The following is an 18,133-nucleotide window of genomic DNA, read 5'->3' as shown; positions in this document are numbered from 1 at the left end:
TTCGTAGCTCTACTCTAATCTTCTCCATCAGTCTTCGTCTGCCCCGTCTCATCTCCCTACTTCCTCATTCTCAGCCGTGCTTCACACCTCCCGCATACAATATGTTCAAGTAAACTTGCAGCCGCTGTGATATATAGTCACACAACTACCGTCTAAAAACTGATACCTTTGCATTAGTGGCACCTAAAGATGATCTCACTGTCATCAGGAAAACATAGCTGTTCCTGGAATAAATGGAGGAGAATTACTGTAAAGTGTAAAAGGACACATTACTTAGCAGAGGCATATTATAAAAACCTGGACAATAACGTGGAGGAAAGTAAAAACTTCTCGTGAATTAAGAAGTTTTCAGTTTAAGATAAGTCAGAACATTAAAATTTTAAATTCTGAGTGTCCAGTTTGATCAGACAATAAAGGAAGTCCTTAAAGGCATCTCAGTGAAAATGACACATGGCACAGATTCATATTCTTATTGCAAAAACACTTTAACTGTGTCCACTGAAACCCTGTTAACTCTGATCCTCACTGAAGTCTAATTCTAACCTGAAGATTTAAACCACGTCATTCAAAAAAACCCAATCAAGCCCAAAGGTCCCAGTGACCACACAGCCCTAGAAAGAAATGAGTGCACACACACACACACACACACACACACACACACACACACACACACACACACACACACACACACACACACACACACACACACACACACACACACACAGATGTTTCTCTATGCTCCTATGCGTTTCTCATTTGTATGGCTCTTGTCGAACAGATGCAGTCAAAGCCCCAGGGCAACAAGGTCTCAACCATACCCCTGGCTGTGCTTGTGTGTGTGTGTGTGTGTGTGTGTGTGTGTGTGTGTGTGTGTATGTGTCAGAGAGAGAACAAGCCTGCATGCTGACATGTCTGTGTCTCAGGGGTACGAATACAGGCTGTATTTTGGGATGTGTATTTGCATTTTTGTGTGTGTGTGTGTGTCTTCTGTCTGTCAGAGATAAGACTCAGTGGGGCGTAGCAGAGATCCAGGGGAGTCACTGTCAGCCAGTGCCCTGTGGACACCATGCAGTGTGTGTATGTGTGTGTGTGTGTGTGTGTGTGTGTGTGTGTGTGTGAGGTCACCAGGATATCTGCAGCATTTCTATGTCTTCCTCGGTGGTCATAAAGCTGATTGTAGTCCAACAATTAGACCCAGCAGCCACACCACAGCGTGTGTGTGTGTGTGTGTGTGTGTGTGTGATGTTACCTGATAAGGAAATAAATAGTAGAGGGGACAGTTTAGCTCCATGTGTCAGATCTGTTGAAGCGCTCTAATGCTCTGAACTCCCACCGGATATGAACAACACACAGCCCAAGCAAATGACTGCCTGAAATGTATGTTTGACTTCCAAGTGAGGGGTTTTATTCCAAAACGACATGCCAGACATTTGAAAAGACACACACATGAAGTGTCAGACATTTGGAGGAGTGACTTTACCCTTGATTGAGCTGTTGCAAAAAAAGTGCAAATATTAAAATAATTTAGGGTAAAACAAAGTTTACACAGTCTGATGAGTTCAGAAACAACGTATTCATGTGTATTTTCTCATCTTTTAGCAAACTTGACATGCTGGTGAAATTCTGGCAAAGCTGACTTCAAATTTGGTGCTCAAGCTGTTAGGAATCCTCACAGCTTGAGGGAAGAAGCTTATGCAGCCTGGCAGAGGAGGTTCTGATACTTTGGTACCTCCAACCAGATGGTGTGAGGGTGAAGAGGCTTTAGCTGGGGTGGGAGGGGTCTTTCAAATTGCTAAGGGCCTTGTAGCTACTGTAAACAACGTTTCACGGATTTGTATGTAGTGGAGAAGAGGATTAACCTTTTCTCACTGTTTTAAAATCTTAGAGTCACTTTGCTGTTTTCATACCAGACAGTGATGCAGTTTGTAGAACAGTGAGAATCACCTCAGTCAGAGAATGTCATCACGTCTTCAGGTGTACATACCCAACCCCAAACCCTTAGCGCCCCAAGAGGGCAGCTGGTCCATTTCCCCAGGGGTATTATTAAAGTATAAATTATAACTATTATTCATTGTGCTCACTACTCGCTAATAATTCCAGCCTCTTTCTGCTGTTTCATCATCGTTGATGATGATGCTGTCATCAGTAAACTCCGTCACACAGTTGGAGCTTGAAAAAAGGTGTTTTACTCTTGTAATCAGATCTGACATTCTTTCAAAATAAAAACTGTTTGTGTCAGTTTGTGCAGTGTGGATTGAAGTGATGGTGTTTTACCAGAGTGACAAAATTATAAAACATACAACACAATGAGAAAAGGTAAAAAGTGCATGCATCAATAAAACAAACGTTCATCAATTCATGATACTTTCCTAGAAGTTTTGTGAAGATTTGATCCCCGAGGAGAAACAAAACTTGAAAGACTGCACCTGCATTTTAGGTGAGAAGCCCTGTAACATTCATCTGCCTTCATCAGGGAGTGTGTGTGGTGAAATGTACCATACACTGTGCACTCCACTGGCCTCTTTCGCCAGGTCTTTAGGGCTTGCCTTAAGGGATGTGTGTGTGTTGTCTATGCTGTGCAGTTTGTCATGCCGTTGAAATTCCATGTCCAGCGTTTTTTCATGAATATTGGCATGTGCGTGCACGTGCCTCCGCGTGAGGGTTTGCATGCTTCTCAGAGAGAGTGGACACTTCACACGGAATTTCTGAGGAGAAATATTAGTAATGCATGAACAGGTATGTTGGATAGAGGAGGAGGACTGCAGGTGAGAAGAAGAAAAAGGGAGAGAGGAAGTAGAAAGTCTGCGAGGACTGACAGGAGCAGAAAAGATGCGATGTGGAGGTGAAAAGTTGAAATCGGAGACAGGGGAGTATAAGACAATAGTAAAGGAGCAGTGGGGGTTGGATATATATAAATATAAGTTAACAAAAGAAAAGGGAAAACCCAGAGTGGAAGTAGATAAAAGTGAAGGGAAAACGAGAATTGAAAATGAGACAAGTTAAGTAGGATATTGTGTTGTGATACAGAGCTGTTTCTGCAGCAACACCAATAGAAAACAAAAGCAGTACGTTGAGAGGCCAAAGCCGACAGGTTCAATCCAATCAACTGCTTCTGTCACTGCCCACAGCTCGTTGAACTCCAGCCGATACCGTCCTGTGGATCAGAGCAGTGGAGAGATGCATCCGCTACGAGTGTCCTGCTGCTCCGCTTCTGCAAAGCTGACAGACTTTAGGCTAATTCTCATGTCTTTAAAAAGTGTTGTAGAATATTTTAATGACACTAAGAAGATCAATGTCTCTTTTAGGCTGTTTCTTGCTGTCGTACTTCCGTTTCCCTCAATATCCCTCTCCATGCATCTGTGTTTAGACACTGCCAGCTAATCTTTCGTTGGACCGCGTTTAGCTTTGATTACTGCACACATTCACCGTGGCATCATTTTGATGAGCTTCTATAGTGTCACAACATTTATTCTCGTCCAGAGTTACGTAAATTTTTCATTAAGATCTTGTTTTGATGATGGAGAATCGGACGCTGCACAAAGTCTTCTCCAGCACATCTTAAAGATTCTGGACTCTGTGTGTTTGCCAGTCCATGTGTTAAAATCATGTGTCATGCTCCCTGAACCACTCTTTCAAAATTTGAGCCTGATGAATCCTGGTTTTGTCATCTTGGAATATGTCTGTCCCATCACGGAAGAAAAGGTCCATCAATGGAATAACCTGGTCATTCAGGTAGTCAGCTGACCTCATTCTTTGGACAAATAACATTGCTGAACCTAGACCTGACCAAATGCAGCAACCCCAGATCATAGCACTGCCCCCACAGGTTGTACAGTAGACACTAGACATGATGGGTGCATCACTTCACCTGCCTCTCTTCTTACCCTGATGTGCTCATCACTCTGGAACAGGGTAAATCTGGAGTCATCAGACCACATGACCTTCTTCCATTGGACACTTTTTAACCCAGTTTTAGTAGTTTCTTGTTACTTAGCTTGTTGCCATTTAGTAATTATCCAGTGGGAGGCTCTTACCTGTTTACTTAAATTATCATTATTATTTTTTGGACGTGAACTGTATCTCCTCTATCTGACATGTTTATCCTCAACAGCCTACAGTCAGCAAGCAGGTAGAAGATGTTTTGATGAGACAGATACAGAAATTTGACACAATGCCATGTTCTCAGAGACACACATCATGGTGCTGGCTTTTAAAAGAGCCTAGAACACAGTGTTCATGTTTTTTAAAATGAATTTAAAATTTTGACTCATCAGACCACAGGGCAGTTCTGCTTTTCACCTCAGTCTATTTCAAATAAATCACACCCAGTGCATAGATGTTTATTCCTTTTTATGGTAGTCTTCACACGTAGCAGTCAGAGTTGTGCTCACTCCAAAGACAAGCCACTCTTAATTTAACTCTGATTTCAAGCCCGTAATGTCTCACTGAGACAAAACTGTTTCTAGGCTTATTATACACCAGACATGCAGTAGGAGCACAAGTGTAACTACCAACAGAATTGATAGTTAAGTGTGTTGAGTCATACTAATAAGGCACCATGAATGTTACCAGACACTGGAAATAGAGCAACTACACTGGATGCAGACACTGCTATTAGCCACACGTCTCAATCAGCACCTTAACATAAACTGCATTTAATAATTAGTTCAATCATAAGCTAGCTTAACAGAAGTGTTGATGAAACAAGTCAAAGCAAACCTGCACAGATTCAATGACAAATCATTCTTGATTGAGGAAGAAGAGGCTTGAATGTGTTAAAGAAGTTAGTGTTTATCTTGTGTTTTCTCATATGTTTTTTATATGATTTGTGTGTGTGTGTGTGTGTGTGTGTGTGTGTGTGTGTGTGTGTGTGTGTGGGGAGGTAGCAGCTCTCTGCCTCAGTGAATTTGCTGTGAGGAGTAGGGAATCAGATCTTATTTCCCATGATATTTGGCTCCCCTTGGGTGTAAAATACGTTCTGTTTGCCCCTCATCTCATCTCATCTCATCTCATCTCATCTCATCTCATCTCATCTCATCTCATCTCATCTCATCTCATCTCATCTCATCTCATCTCATTTGTTTTTCCTTTTCTTTCTTTCCTTCTCTCTTTCTTGCTTTTTTGCTTTCTTTGCATCTGCACTTCCCCTCCCTCACTCCTGTCTATCCTCCGTGATAGATGGAGGCTGTGTCAGTGTTCTGTGAGTCTTTTGATTAAAGCATTCTTTGTGACCAGGCAGTGGGAAAAGAAAGTTCACACTGTGTTTGTGTGTGTATGAGTGCTGAATTCATTATACCAAGTAACAGGCCTGAGGGAGTATGGAGTGTGTTACTCACAGGTGTATGCACACACGCACTCAGCATACTGAAGCACTCAATCCCCACGACTTGGGGAAATGTGTTTATATAAAAGTCAGTAGCATTTCTGAGCTGGTAAAAACTAGTGAGACACAAAGTACACACAGAAATAAGGAAAAGAGTCATTCTTGAGATTAGTAAAGGAAGAGAATGCAGGTGAGGGGAGACCACATGTGACTCCTAATGAACAGACGATTGAATGCACTTGGTAAGAAAGTTGGACGGTGAGTGAATCTGTGCCACAGTAAAACACTTTGTCTTTGACTTTGTCAAAAGATGGAACTTTCAGCCTCTCGCTATGCACACATTAACGAAGCCAGGAGGCACAGAGGACAATGCCAGGGCAAGTCTGTAGATCGCTCTTATTGGGTCGACGGGTGAGTCAGACCTTCTCCCCTCAGGTGGAGTGGATTCACATGGGTGAGGTGGAAACAATCTCATATCAAATTTGCAGCACGCAGAGGCAGAGTCTCTGCTCACAGGCATGCGAGGTGAAACCCACAGAAAGAAATCTCCTCCATCAGATATTTCATATGCCGAACAATGATTTGAACAATATTTGCACTGTTTATTGATAATGATCAGCTAATCAACCGCCCAATGCACTTTCTCCTCAGTCAGTGTTCAGATTTGGTGCTGGCTGTAGCTTTGCTCAACAGACTTGTTGTGGGATGAGCAGGCCAATCCAGACAGACATGGGGGGGTGTTTCTGTAGTCTCTGTAGTCTGACAGCTCTGTTGTCAGGAAATGTAATATCTTTGCAGTGTTTTTCATAAAATTAGAGGTTAGAAGTAACCCAAAGTTTTCCAATATCACTCTATAATTTACATGATGATGGTGCCTTTTCAGACACATAGTTGGTAATTCAAGTCATGGGCTGACAAAATTACAACACTTTACACACTTTGTATTCTAAAAGTCCTGAATAGACGTTAGGAACTTTTTTTCAGGAATAAAATCTGTCCGGTGTGAATTTGTTTTACTCACACATACAACATGTGGTGGTTCTCATTAGCATTTGATGAGCTGCACTGATCCTATCAAGCTTATCTACAGTATGTGTAGGAATATGAGCATGTGTCTGTGCACTTATCTGTCCGCTGTGAGATGAACTGCTCGGTTTAAGGATCCAAATTGGTAAAAATAGGCCTGGAATATATTACTAAGACAACAACATCCAGAGAGTCTAAAGAGGAAGAGTGGGATAAAATATAGCCTTTATGTAGACAGAGATAAAAACAGAGTAAGAAGAGTTTCACCTCAAATATATATTCTAATATGCTAATTAGCTACATTCAGCATCCTGATGAACAAAAATACACGAGGAACACTAAAAAAATCCGTTTAATCACTCTTACTGGTAATCATCATATTGTTCATGGAGTAAATGGGAGAGATTTGGAAACAGGATGACACTGCTAACACACTGCTCACCTGTGAAATTAGAATATCTCACAAACATTTTGATTGCATTCACTTTCTGCTTTCTAAAACATGCTTCATAAAATTAAACTCAGTTCAGCTTATTTGCAACTCCTGATTGTCTGACTAATATCCTCCTTTTTACACGATGTGGTGTTTCCAGATCTCTGCAATCACGTCGTTAGCGTATATTGTTATCACAACCAAAGGTCACCACTATTCAATAAGACTAAAGCTATATGAGTTATTCTTTAAGTAAGTAACCTGGCCTGAAAACAGAAAATGCATTTGTGGCAACTGATCAGTGTCAAATACAACAAGACGGCCACAGGAAAATCCCTCATCAACACAGAACATGCTGGTTCCTTTGGTGATAAAGACCCCACCCCTCCCTGCTCTGACCACAGGCTTGTTGTGCATGTCGTATATTAGCAGAAGTGACGTAGTGGAAACAAAATCTGACACAAACACTATGTGGTTAGAAGGTAAAATGAAGAATCCTCTCCTCTTCTCTCTCTTATCATCCCGACTATCATCCTGTCTCTCCAGCACTGAAACAGGAGAAAAACAGATTTTGGTAGAGTGATTGTCGTTTTCAGTGCAACTGATTTTTCCATTTTTTCCGCCACCCGGGTGATATCTTTTCTCTCCTGTCTGGTGGGCTGAGGCCCCCAAACACACACACACACACACATGAATACACACACCTTTTCAATCTTTGAATCTTCCTCTCCCAGAGAACATGGCAGAGCTTGGAAAGATTTGATAGCACATTTGGATTTGTCACACATGTAAACACAGTGACAAACACACACACACACACACACACACACTATAAGGAGGGCAGGTTATAAACCGGTAGCAGAATAAAGCTGATAAAAACTCATATTACCAACAAGACTACCGCTAAACTACTGTTAAATCGTCACTCTCACCCCTCGGCTTTTTTATTTTTACCTCAGTGTGTGTGTGTATGTGTGTGTGTGTGTGTGTGTGCACGGTCTTCTATGAACACCTAGAGAAATCACTAGCAAAATGAAGTCAGGATCATTTCATTTGGAAAGACCTGAGAACAGCGTCACGGTGGTGTCGCACTGTCGCCTCACAGCAAGAAGGACCCTGGTTCACGGGTCAGCAGGGTGCCTTTCTGTGTGGAGTTTGCATGTTCTCCCCGGGTCTGCATGGGTTCTCTCCATGTGCTCCGGCTTCCTTTCACCTCCTAAGACATGCATGTTAGGTTAACTGATGACTCTAACATGCCCATAGGTGTGAATCTGCCCTGCGATGGACTGGCGACCTGTCCAGGGTGTACCCCCCCATCACTGAATGATAGCTGGCTCCAGCACTTCTGTGACACTTGAGTGGACAAGTGGTTAAGGAAATGGATGGATGCAGACCTGATAACAGCCTCTTTCGACTTCCACTTTTGCTTGTTTATCAGCTATCTTGTTGACCACTTCTCTAAATCTTTCTGTTTTCTAATTTAAAGTCAACATCTCTGGTATTTCTCTGTCTCCCTTGCCTTTATACGGTGCATTTGCCTTTTACATTATACTGTCATTTGTGCAGTATGATATATTGTAGAACAGTTCAAACTGTTCTTAGGACCCAGAGACACTGTAAAGTGGCATCTAGAGTGAATTTTGCCTTAATTACTCTGTAACTTTCAAAGATTCTGAATCAATTGAGGTGAGTGGGACTCGAGTTTTAAATGACTCTCAGCTGAACTCTGGAGTGCATTTTTCCACAGAACGTAGGCTGCACATCACAGCCCTGATTTCTTACAGAGCACAGTACTTGTGTTCTAGGTGAATATTAAAATAGAGTTTTTAAGCACCTATGGCATCCAAGAGCTACTGTGACAGGACCTCAGTATTGTTTTAAGAACTGACTGAACCATTTATTTGAGACTGTCTTTGCCATCCATTGTAGCTGCAGAATAACTATGTGAAACTCCATGTAACAAATTCAGTTTATCCATCTGATCTGATTCATAGTGAGGCAATTCACCAGCACATTGGGGTCTGCTCCCTGCATCCGCATAGAGTAATGACGGGACAGCAATTCCTGATGGCAACGGAAAGAGTGCTATGGTAGATTTTATGAGTGAGGTGTAAGAGTTCAAAGATGTTGCATTAACTAATGCAACAACCTCCATAGTGTAAATGTGAATATCTAGTGACTCAGTAGTTGGGAAAAAGTTGTTTAATAATGCTTTAGTCTCATGTCTGGATTACTGGGATGTCATTTGTTGGGTTGCCTGCAGACATATTGTTGCCTCTAGGCCATTAGACTGTGTTTACCATACACTGTAATTCATCAGATTTAATGTCATTTGGATTCCCTGTCTGGCATAAATATAGATTTTTTTTCTACAGTACTAAACCCTTGTTAGAAAATTGCATCTTATACTGCCTCTAATTTGTGCTCCTCGGGAACTCGGTGTACTTGCTTCAATGGATTACCTAATGCTCAGCAACCTAATCACTATAAATATACAAAGTAAATAAGTATGCAAGTAAATATACAAGTAAATGAATGAAAATGCACAAAGTTAATGTTCATTGTTTTAAGTTTAAAATGATTGTCTTGAACTGGAGTAATTAGACAACACCTAGCTACCTACTTAGCTGAGTTAACCACAGCATGTTTTTGACAAATCTCTACATCTCAATATCTACAAAAAAAGGTGTACCCTTCAGTTTTTCCTCTGTTTTGTTTTTATCTTTCTGACACACACACACACACACACACACACACACACACACACACACACATAAAAACAAGACCTGTCTTCAGACACCGTGCTGGGATTGTAATACAGTGCAGTAAAAAAAGTAGATCCATATTCTTTGTACCCTCAGTGTATAGTAACACGGGTCACTTTTGAGTGTGTGATGTGTCTTCTCACAACAAGGCCCCAAGATAGGTGAGATAAAACCTTTATGGCTCGAGAACTGCTGCAAACACACATACAATACACTCAAATATACGCACACACAAGTCGTTATTGTCCCAGTGCTGTGTCACATTTTAAACTTCATGAGCTCTGCTTGTTTTTAATACACACTGAATGTGGATCTGAAGACTAAACTGCATCCTGCAGACTTCTGCAGTCTCATATCTGACTGTGGACGTACAAACTCATTTGAAACACTATATGTACATTTTCCGTGTTTGTTTCACATCTGGCAAAGTGACTCTTTGTGAGGGAAGCCTCTTATTCATTGATTCATTGATATGATACGTATTTTATTATATATATAATAAAAAAAATCTAGCTGCAGTGGTTGTAACTGATCATAAAGGATGCAGAGCATAATTGACCTTGTCTCTAGGTTTAAGAAAGTGGTTTGGCAAAAACCATGTCTGAGGTCCCACAGTTAGAGCAGACACCTGCCAGCACATCACTAAACAACAAAATTACATCCTTCCAAGCATCATCATTGCTTTTCTCCATCTTGATTTCCTCCCTCATTTTGAAATCTTTCCATCTCTGGTTCCCATCATCCCTGCAGCGCTCCCTACTTTGCTGCCTCTTTTCCTTACTCCATCATATCCTTCCCTCCTTCATACGTTCTCTCACACTTCATTAGCATCACTGTATGATGGCTGTAATTGATTAGCAATCAGTGTCTCTGTGCACTCTTTCTGTGAAGAGATCTGTGTGTTCACCTCTCTATATGCATGGCTACAGTAGAGTTTACATGTGTAAGATGGATGTGCATTAAAGTAGATCTTTCTGTGTGTATACATACAGTGTTTTGTGTAAGTGCATTCACTTACATGAGTCTGTTTTGTATCAACAAATATGTGAACCCATGTTTCTGTGTGTGTGTGTGTCTGTGTGTGTGTGTGTGTGTGTGTGTGTGTGTGTGTGTGTGTGTGTGTGTGTGTGTGTGTGTGTGTGTGTGTGGTTCCCACCCCCTTCGTGGGTGCCAGGTTTTGTGTCACTGGGTGGCCTCTGTCACTCTCTGCTGTAAACGAGCTGGCAGAGGGAAGGATGGGGGGGTGGTGGGAGGCAACAGACGGAGGGAGGGAGTGATTGAATGATCTTGCTCTTTCTTCCTGTGGAGTAACATCAGGGGAAGTTGTTGAGTATAAATGATGTTAATGAAGAGCTGAGTCTGGTGAAGCAGTTTTAAAACACTTAAAAGCCCCTTTAAAGGAACGTGTCAGGGATTTTGCAGGTTCATTTACTACAGTTTACTTTAAATTGCAGCTGACCAGTATGCAAATTGTGCTGTGCTGTGTGTTTCATATTTTTTGGGGGAAACACATCTACATGTGAAACACACCTTTATGTTCATTAAACCCACTCTTCTTCTAAACAAGTGAAAAAGATTGCACCAGGATGAAATCATTTTACCTGCTTTGAGGATATAAATCTTAAAAATGTCCTGAAAAAGATTTTCTTTCATTAAGACAGATATAAAACCATTTAGAAAATGTCAGGCACACAATGAAAGAAAGCACATTTAAGCATAAGTGATGCCTTTGTTGACAACATTGTTCAGTCTGTTTCAGGATGATGAGGATAATTTATTTTCTTGTTCTGTGTTTTTTTTTAATTCTGTGTCTTTTTGTAATGAGACTATTGGTGCTCCATCATAGGAACAAAGAATATGAATCGCTAAGATTGAGAGCATAAGTACACTTTATTTTTGATTGGTTGAAATGCACTGAATGCCGCCACACTTTTTCTGAAAGTAGAGATGTTTATTGTCTTTTCTCCACTCACGATGTAGAGACACGCACAGTCACAGCCTCCATATAGTTAAGATGGATGAGTGCACAGTGACTGACAGTTGATTCATCGGTCCTGCAGCCACCATACATATTCTAATGGGGCCATGAGGAAAGTAAAAATTTGGCAGAGTGAGATCAGGACTTTGCTTTTATACAGCTGAAAGAGTTGGGCCATTATTCTTAGCTAGCTTAACGTAGCTGTCAACTGACAAAGCACCTGCCACAGAGAGAAAAAAAAAAGATTAATACTAAGAGACCCCAGACTTCAATCATAAAATGACTCTTTTAGTCACAGTTGTTTGAAAAGCTTTCTATATGGAGTGAGAAGTTCATTTCCTGAGCACTGTGTCCCATGAGGTGGAATATTTCTACATTTTATTTTTAGCATCATTGCAACCTTCCAACATAGTCAATATATGGAATAAATTGTCATAATAGCTCCAGTAATGTGCTGCCTGAGTATCAGCAACTGATGGGGGATGATGTCACTGATTTATTGGCTTATTTATTTGAAATGTAGTAACTTGAATTTCATTCCAAAAGTTACATATCTTACATATGCGTCCTTTTTTCAATCAAAAGTTTTGAAATGTAAAGATCTTTAGAAGTGATTCTCAATGACAAATGAGAAACGCAAGGACTCACTGGCAGGCAGACCACCTACTCAGTAGAATATCTCTGAAAGTCTTTGTTCTCATACTCTCGTTCATCTCAATAGCACATTTCAGAAGAGCTACATTATCATTTCTATTGCGCTGCATGCTAAAATGGTTTAAAGACCACTGTGGTGATAAAGTATACACCACAGCTAACTCCCACTTGTTGCTATTATATGATGACTGATAGTTGAGAGGTGAATGCAAATGGAGGTAACATGCAACAACAGTGTCCAGACAGATGTGGTCTGGTGACACCAGGCTTGTATGGTCAGCACCTTGGACTCTTTGGCCACCAGGACATCCTGACAATGTTTAAAGGCAATATATTATTTTCTAAGTGCTATTTTATTTTTCAGAACGGGCATGTGTCTGGGGGCATATTTAGATATAACTTTCTCTAGCTGGTAGTTTATTTCTACAGCATCATTTATGTGTTTTCTGCTCAAACGTGTGTCACGGCAGCTGTCCAAGGTGCTGATCCTGGGGCCATATGCGATGTGAGAGCTGTCCGTGGTGATTCACATAGTCCATGGTGATGAGCAGGATGTTAACCAACAGTTAACATCCAACCAAGTCTGGAAAAACTCTCTGGAAACAGAGAATTTCATTAATACAGAGATAATGCTAATTTCTAGGAGTGGTTGCATGAACTGCTGTGTTCTATTTACTGCCCCACCTCAGAACATTTACCCTCTTTCATACAATCATACAGGATGTGTTTTTATTAGTTAGAGAGTATTAACTACATCATATAACATGTATGAAGATCAGAGAGTTTGCTGTTGTCCTTTCATTGAACATACCTCATCTTGCATACATTTTAAGGTGGTCTCACTGCTCATATACAGATGTTGAATATCTTATTTTGTAAAGAATCATCTGTCTTTTAAGGTTTTCAAAAGAAGAGAAAAAAACAGTAGAGGTAATAAAACATCTTATGCTTTTAGGCTTGACAGAGGCCATTATTTTAAAGTAGCATAATGTGGAAGTCTAGTAGCAAAGTAGCTGTCAGCAACATGTCAACACTGTGATGGATTAGTCCTATAGGTAGACGATTCACTCTAAAATGTCTCAGTTTTAGCTTTTTAGTGGCAGCTGTTTTCAATGCAAAAGTTAAAGTGTGGCTCATTTGAATTTACATTTACATCACCCAGAAACAATTCAACTGTGGCTGAGAGGGCAGAATACATTTTGCTCCCTACATCGCATTGACAGTTATTTCTTTAAAAGCTGCAATATATTCCAGTGTATTATAGTCTAAGAATGTGCAACCTTGTTTTTCTTCGGTCGAATAAAGACAAGGCGATGTTTTCTGAACACCAGGGACAGCACGCTTTACTAGCTTTTGAAAAAAGAAAAGACAGATGACTCAAAAGGTACCGTTAACTAATCGCTTCTGTTCCCATCTCACAGCTCCACCAACCCCCATCGCCCCACCAGAGCTTCTTGCTGTCGGTGCCACCTACCTTTGGATCAAACCCAACGCCAACAGCATCATCGGCGATGGGCCGATCATCCTCAAGGAGGTGGAGTACCGCACCACTTCAGGCAACTGGGCTGAGACCCATGTGGTCGACTCCCCCACCTATAAACTGTGGCATTTGGACCCAGATGTGGAGTATGAGATCAAGGTGTTGCTGTCCAGACCAGGAGAAGGAGGAACTGGGCCGCCAGGACCACCGCTGGTTACCAGGACCAAATGTGCAGGTGAGTCATGGCTTTTTATTCCCTGTGTTGTCTTTGAGTTCTTTCGTTTTTCATTCCTAAGTTTATAATTTTTTTCTTCTGTAAAAAAATAATTCTGATAGTTATTTGGTTCTTTTTTTGTCTTTTATGTGTTAATGAGGATGATTGTTATGTGCAGGATAATCATACTATGCTGACAAGAAACATTTGCTGTGCCATGTTTGACATAATACATAGTTCAGACAAAGACAGATTAATAAGAACAGCAACAAAATGACAACAGCAGCCAAGACTTCTTGTTGGGAATGGGAGCAAATCAAAGATGATGATAATTGGGATGCTAAAAAGGTGCCACAAAGAAGAAGAAGATGTGAAGTGCAGTGCTGGAGGGGGAGGGAGGAGGAGAAAGTGGGGGAGGCTAGGTGGGGACAGCCAGAGCTGATAATGAGGATCCCAGCAGTGGTGTAAGGACACAAAAAGTGGCAGCTCATTGGATAAAGGGACGACCCATCAGATCTCTGACAGCGTCTGTCGGCGTCGGTGTGTGTGGGGTTAGGGTTAGGGTTAGGGTTAACCCAGTAGAAAGCTGCCAAGCAAACAAACAACTGCCGTCCATCGATGCTAATAATACAAAGTCCAAATTCCAGTCTCTGCTTTGGCAGTACAGTCAATCCACTGGGTCTTCCTGATCCTACGTTGGTCCTTAAATAAGATTATATCAAGCTGAGATACAGCTTCACTTGTGGAGCTAGATGAGCTAATGTTAGCCTTTAGCTGTTCAACATGCAACATAGACAAAGTCCTGTCAGATCCTCCTCTGAACCTTTTGAGAAGAAAATAACCTTTTACTTCTCTGTGCTACCAAATTTCTTTTTTCGTTTGTACGTCTTCTCTGTCTGGTTTCACTTCCTCCGTCCCTCTTATTTCGTTTCCCCTCTTCTTGTCTTCATACATTATCTTTACCATCTTTACCATCCCTTCTTCCATTGTTGCGACAGTTAAGATTTGTCAGTTGTTGTTTTGTTGTAATGTTTAGGGAACGTAAGGTAAATGAAGGATGACGAGAAAGAGAACCGATGAAGGTGCTGTTCAGTTTGCATCTAACCTCAATTTTATTTTGTAGAGAACGTAGCTCGTATCTGTCGTTGGTTTTGTGCATGTGTTTGTGTAAATGCTAGTGTGTCTGCTCTTTGTCGTATCACCCCAGGAGTTTTTATTCCTCTGCAGTAATCAGCAGGTGAAAATAGTGTGTTAACACTACAGACACCTTTTTTTAAATCTCTCATTACATTTCCTATTTATCTTAAAGTCTGGCATGATTCAGTTTTTATGTCAGCAAATCCCTTCAAAAGAACTAAATCAACAATGCACTGGTCCATCATTCAATATCATACAACTTCCCAACCAGGTCTGTGCTTCTTAAAGTTAAATTTAAACACCACAGCCGGACACTATGTTCAGCAAACATTATTCAATCTGTGAGCTACAAGTGCTACGTTTGTTGGAGAATGATTTTTCATCTGTGGATGAATACATATTTTATGAGGCAGTGAGCCATTTCCCCTCTTATATCAATCATCTGCAGTGTAGGTTCATGGTACTGAAGGAAAATGTCACTCAGTGCATTAATCCACCTCTCTGATGTGTTCTCAGTTGTTTTTGGACAATTAGGGAGCACTGAGAAGTAAGTATGAATATATAGGTTCACCCCCCACATTATGCCTTCACTGTTCAGTTTGTAAGCCTAAACTAGAACCCCATTAGCACTGTGGTAAATATGCACACACAAATGATGAGCGACTCTTTTGTTGTAGTGCAAAGATGACGCTCGCTCGCTCGCTCACACAGTCTTAGACTCCCTGCCATGCCCACCTGAAGCCCCCCTGCATTGCTTTCACAAACACATTTCTAGCTGACAACATAACACTCTTGAGTATACACACCCCCACACACTTCAAACTTTCATTTTCCTCAGATAAAACTTCAGATTGAAAAGTCGCAAATCACAGAAAATGATGTGTGTGGTCTGCATCCGTGTGTGTGTGTGTGTGTGTGTGTGTGTGTGTGTGTGTGTGTGTGGATGTAGTAAGTCAGTCCAGAAAGAATAAAGAAGCCACAAGACTGAGAAAGAAGTGAAAAGACATAGAAGAGATGAGAAAACCAGGAAGAGGAGGAGGTGATAGAGGGAGGAGCTGAGAAAGAAAAGGGAGTATAAAACAATAGAAGAAGAAGTGGTGGATAAATGAATGGTGGTGTTGTGAAGTTGGTGTGAACTGGAACAGAGGTTGTGGTCAGTGTGTGTGTGTGTGTGTGTGTTTTAGGTTGTGTGTAAAGCATAGTAGAAAGGAACATGTGTTTCTGGGCTAGTGCTGCTGTGTTGAGCTGTCACAACCATTCACAGGCTGCTTCGTGTGTGCGTGTGTTCCTGAGTGTGTGATGGGATTGGAGCAGACAGGTATGACAGATGTTCAAAAGCCTGCTGGCTCCTGGCAGCGTTGGTGTGTGTGAGCGTGTGTGAGTGTTGATGTGTGTTTGTCTCCACACCTTCTGCATCCACCTTTCTGTTCATGTTAGCATCTGCAGACCTAATAATCACTGTGAGGCAGAAACATGATTCATTTTGAAATCAGTTCCACAAATAGGGTTATCTTAGGGGAAAAGAGTGAATCGGATTATTGGTGCTGATCATTTCATTTCAGCTATAGTCATTAGCACAAACATTTCTCTGAGTTAAAGTGGTTGTTGTGCATGTTTTAGCCGAACAGTCCTCAGAGCATTTTAAACTGTAGGTTTGCACTTGGATCAGACATCTCTGTATCTATCTGTATGGTATAGTCATTATCTGATTTCAATTTGGTAGATAAATAATGAATAACAGCAAAACACTTTTGTCAAATCAGTTTCAGATGCTGTAAAATAACATTTCAAAGCTTAGTAGTCTTATTGTTACCTTGTTTGACAGAGACTCACAGAGCAGCACCACCAGAGAAACAGATAGGTGCCCTTTAACCTGTCAGACAAGGTCAAACCCCCTTGCATCACATAATCAAGAAAAAGGTACCCTTTGACCCTCGGTGTATGGATTTTACAAACTGTTGGTATTTGACACACTGAGTCCCACAAGTTGCATATTATAGCTTATTAAAGCTACTCCTGCTCTCTTGCCTTTGGCATTTCTCCACACCTACTCTGTGTTCCTGGGCCTCCTCTTTACACATGAAACACTGAAGCTACTGATTACAAAGACGTCCTCATGAGTTTTGATCAGATTTGATCCCTGCAGCAGCTAATTTATCCTTAAGTAGTTGCTGTAATTATCTAATAGTCTTTAAGCAAAACATTAAACCCCCAACTGTTTGAGTCGCTCTGCCTTAAAGTGTCAACCACACGATAACGGCTTGAGCAGTAGATCAGTACCTCACAATGGGAATTATTGTTAACAATGATGCTGTTGTTGTCCTAAATCTCTAACAATTATAGCTCCACAGATGGGCCATACCCAAGCAGTTATTGCAGTACTGATGGATAATATTGCTGACAGTGATGACAATAATTGGCAAGATTACTTACAATAGCAACAGCAAGTGGGAAATAGAGTAAAACAGAAGAGAACTAGAGGTCACTTGTAGAAACCTGGAGGGAATTCTTAAAGTGTGTCTGTCAGGCTACTATGTCAAGTTAAGTGATTTATTAGGAAGGTGAGTGAATAATAATAGACTGTCCGAACAAATAACCTCAATATTTCATGAACTGTATTAGCAGATGTGATTTTGACAGTGTGTCGTATCTTCGGGATGAAATCCTAGAAGGATCTGTCGCAGATGAAGCCCTGCTTAGTTTAGCTGTATGATTACTGTGGCTTCTCCACAGTAAATCACAATGAAATGTGATTTTCCCTTCACTGCCTCCACTAGCTCCGCACTCCACTGTCACATGCAGCTGCCAGGAGGCCATCATTTAAAATAGGATTCATGATTCCCTCAAAAGCGGAGCCACGTTGGGGAATCCAACAGCCATTTTAGCCATGTGCCTCCTCTAGTGTGGCACATCTGAGAGCGCGCTGTGAAGACCCGATCATGGAGACGAGGGAAAATGAACGCGTCATTTTGCACGGGGTGCGCGGAGGACATGGCCTTGATAATGATCGATTTCATCGTGCGTCCCCTTGCCCCTCCTTCCTCATCGCTGGCCCTTGCTCCCGTATCTCCATCACGCCTTCCTTACTTTTCAAGGCTTTCGATCTATTCGTCATCCTGTTTT

At 41.3% G+C, this 18,133-nt stretch overlaps 1 protein-coding gene across 1 annotated transcript in view; it reads left to right on the top strand.

Annotated features, from left to right (window-relative positions):
- ptprt (protein tyrosine phosphatase receptor type T) overlaps positions 1-18,133 on the top strand; it is a 236,773-nt gene that overhangs the window by 68,207 nt on the left and 150,433 nt on the right. Inside the window, exon 8 of the mRNA XM_026347177.1 lies at positions 13,601-13,894. Coding sequence (XP_026202962.1) covers positions 13,601-13,894 — 294 coding nt within the window. The remainder of the gene's footprint in view (positions 1-13,600; positions 13,895-18,133) is intronic.

This window comes from Anabas testudineus, chromosome 5, assembly GCF_900324465.2.
Source record: "Anabas testudineus chromosome 5, fAnaTes1.2, whole genome shotgun sequence".
In the NCBI taxonomy this organism is placed as follows: Eukaryota; Metazoa; Chordata; class Actinopteri; order Anabantiformes; family Anabantidae; genus Anabas; species Anabas testudineus.
Note: the sequence above shows the minus strand (reverse complement) of the source record. Positions and strands in the feature narration are given on the sequence as shown.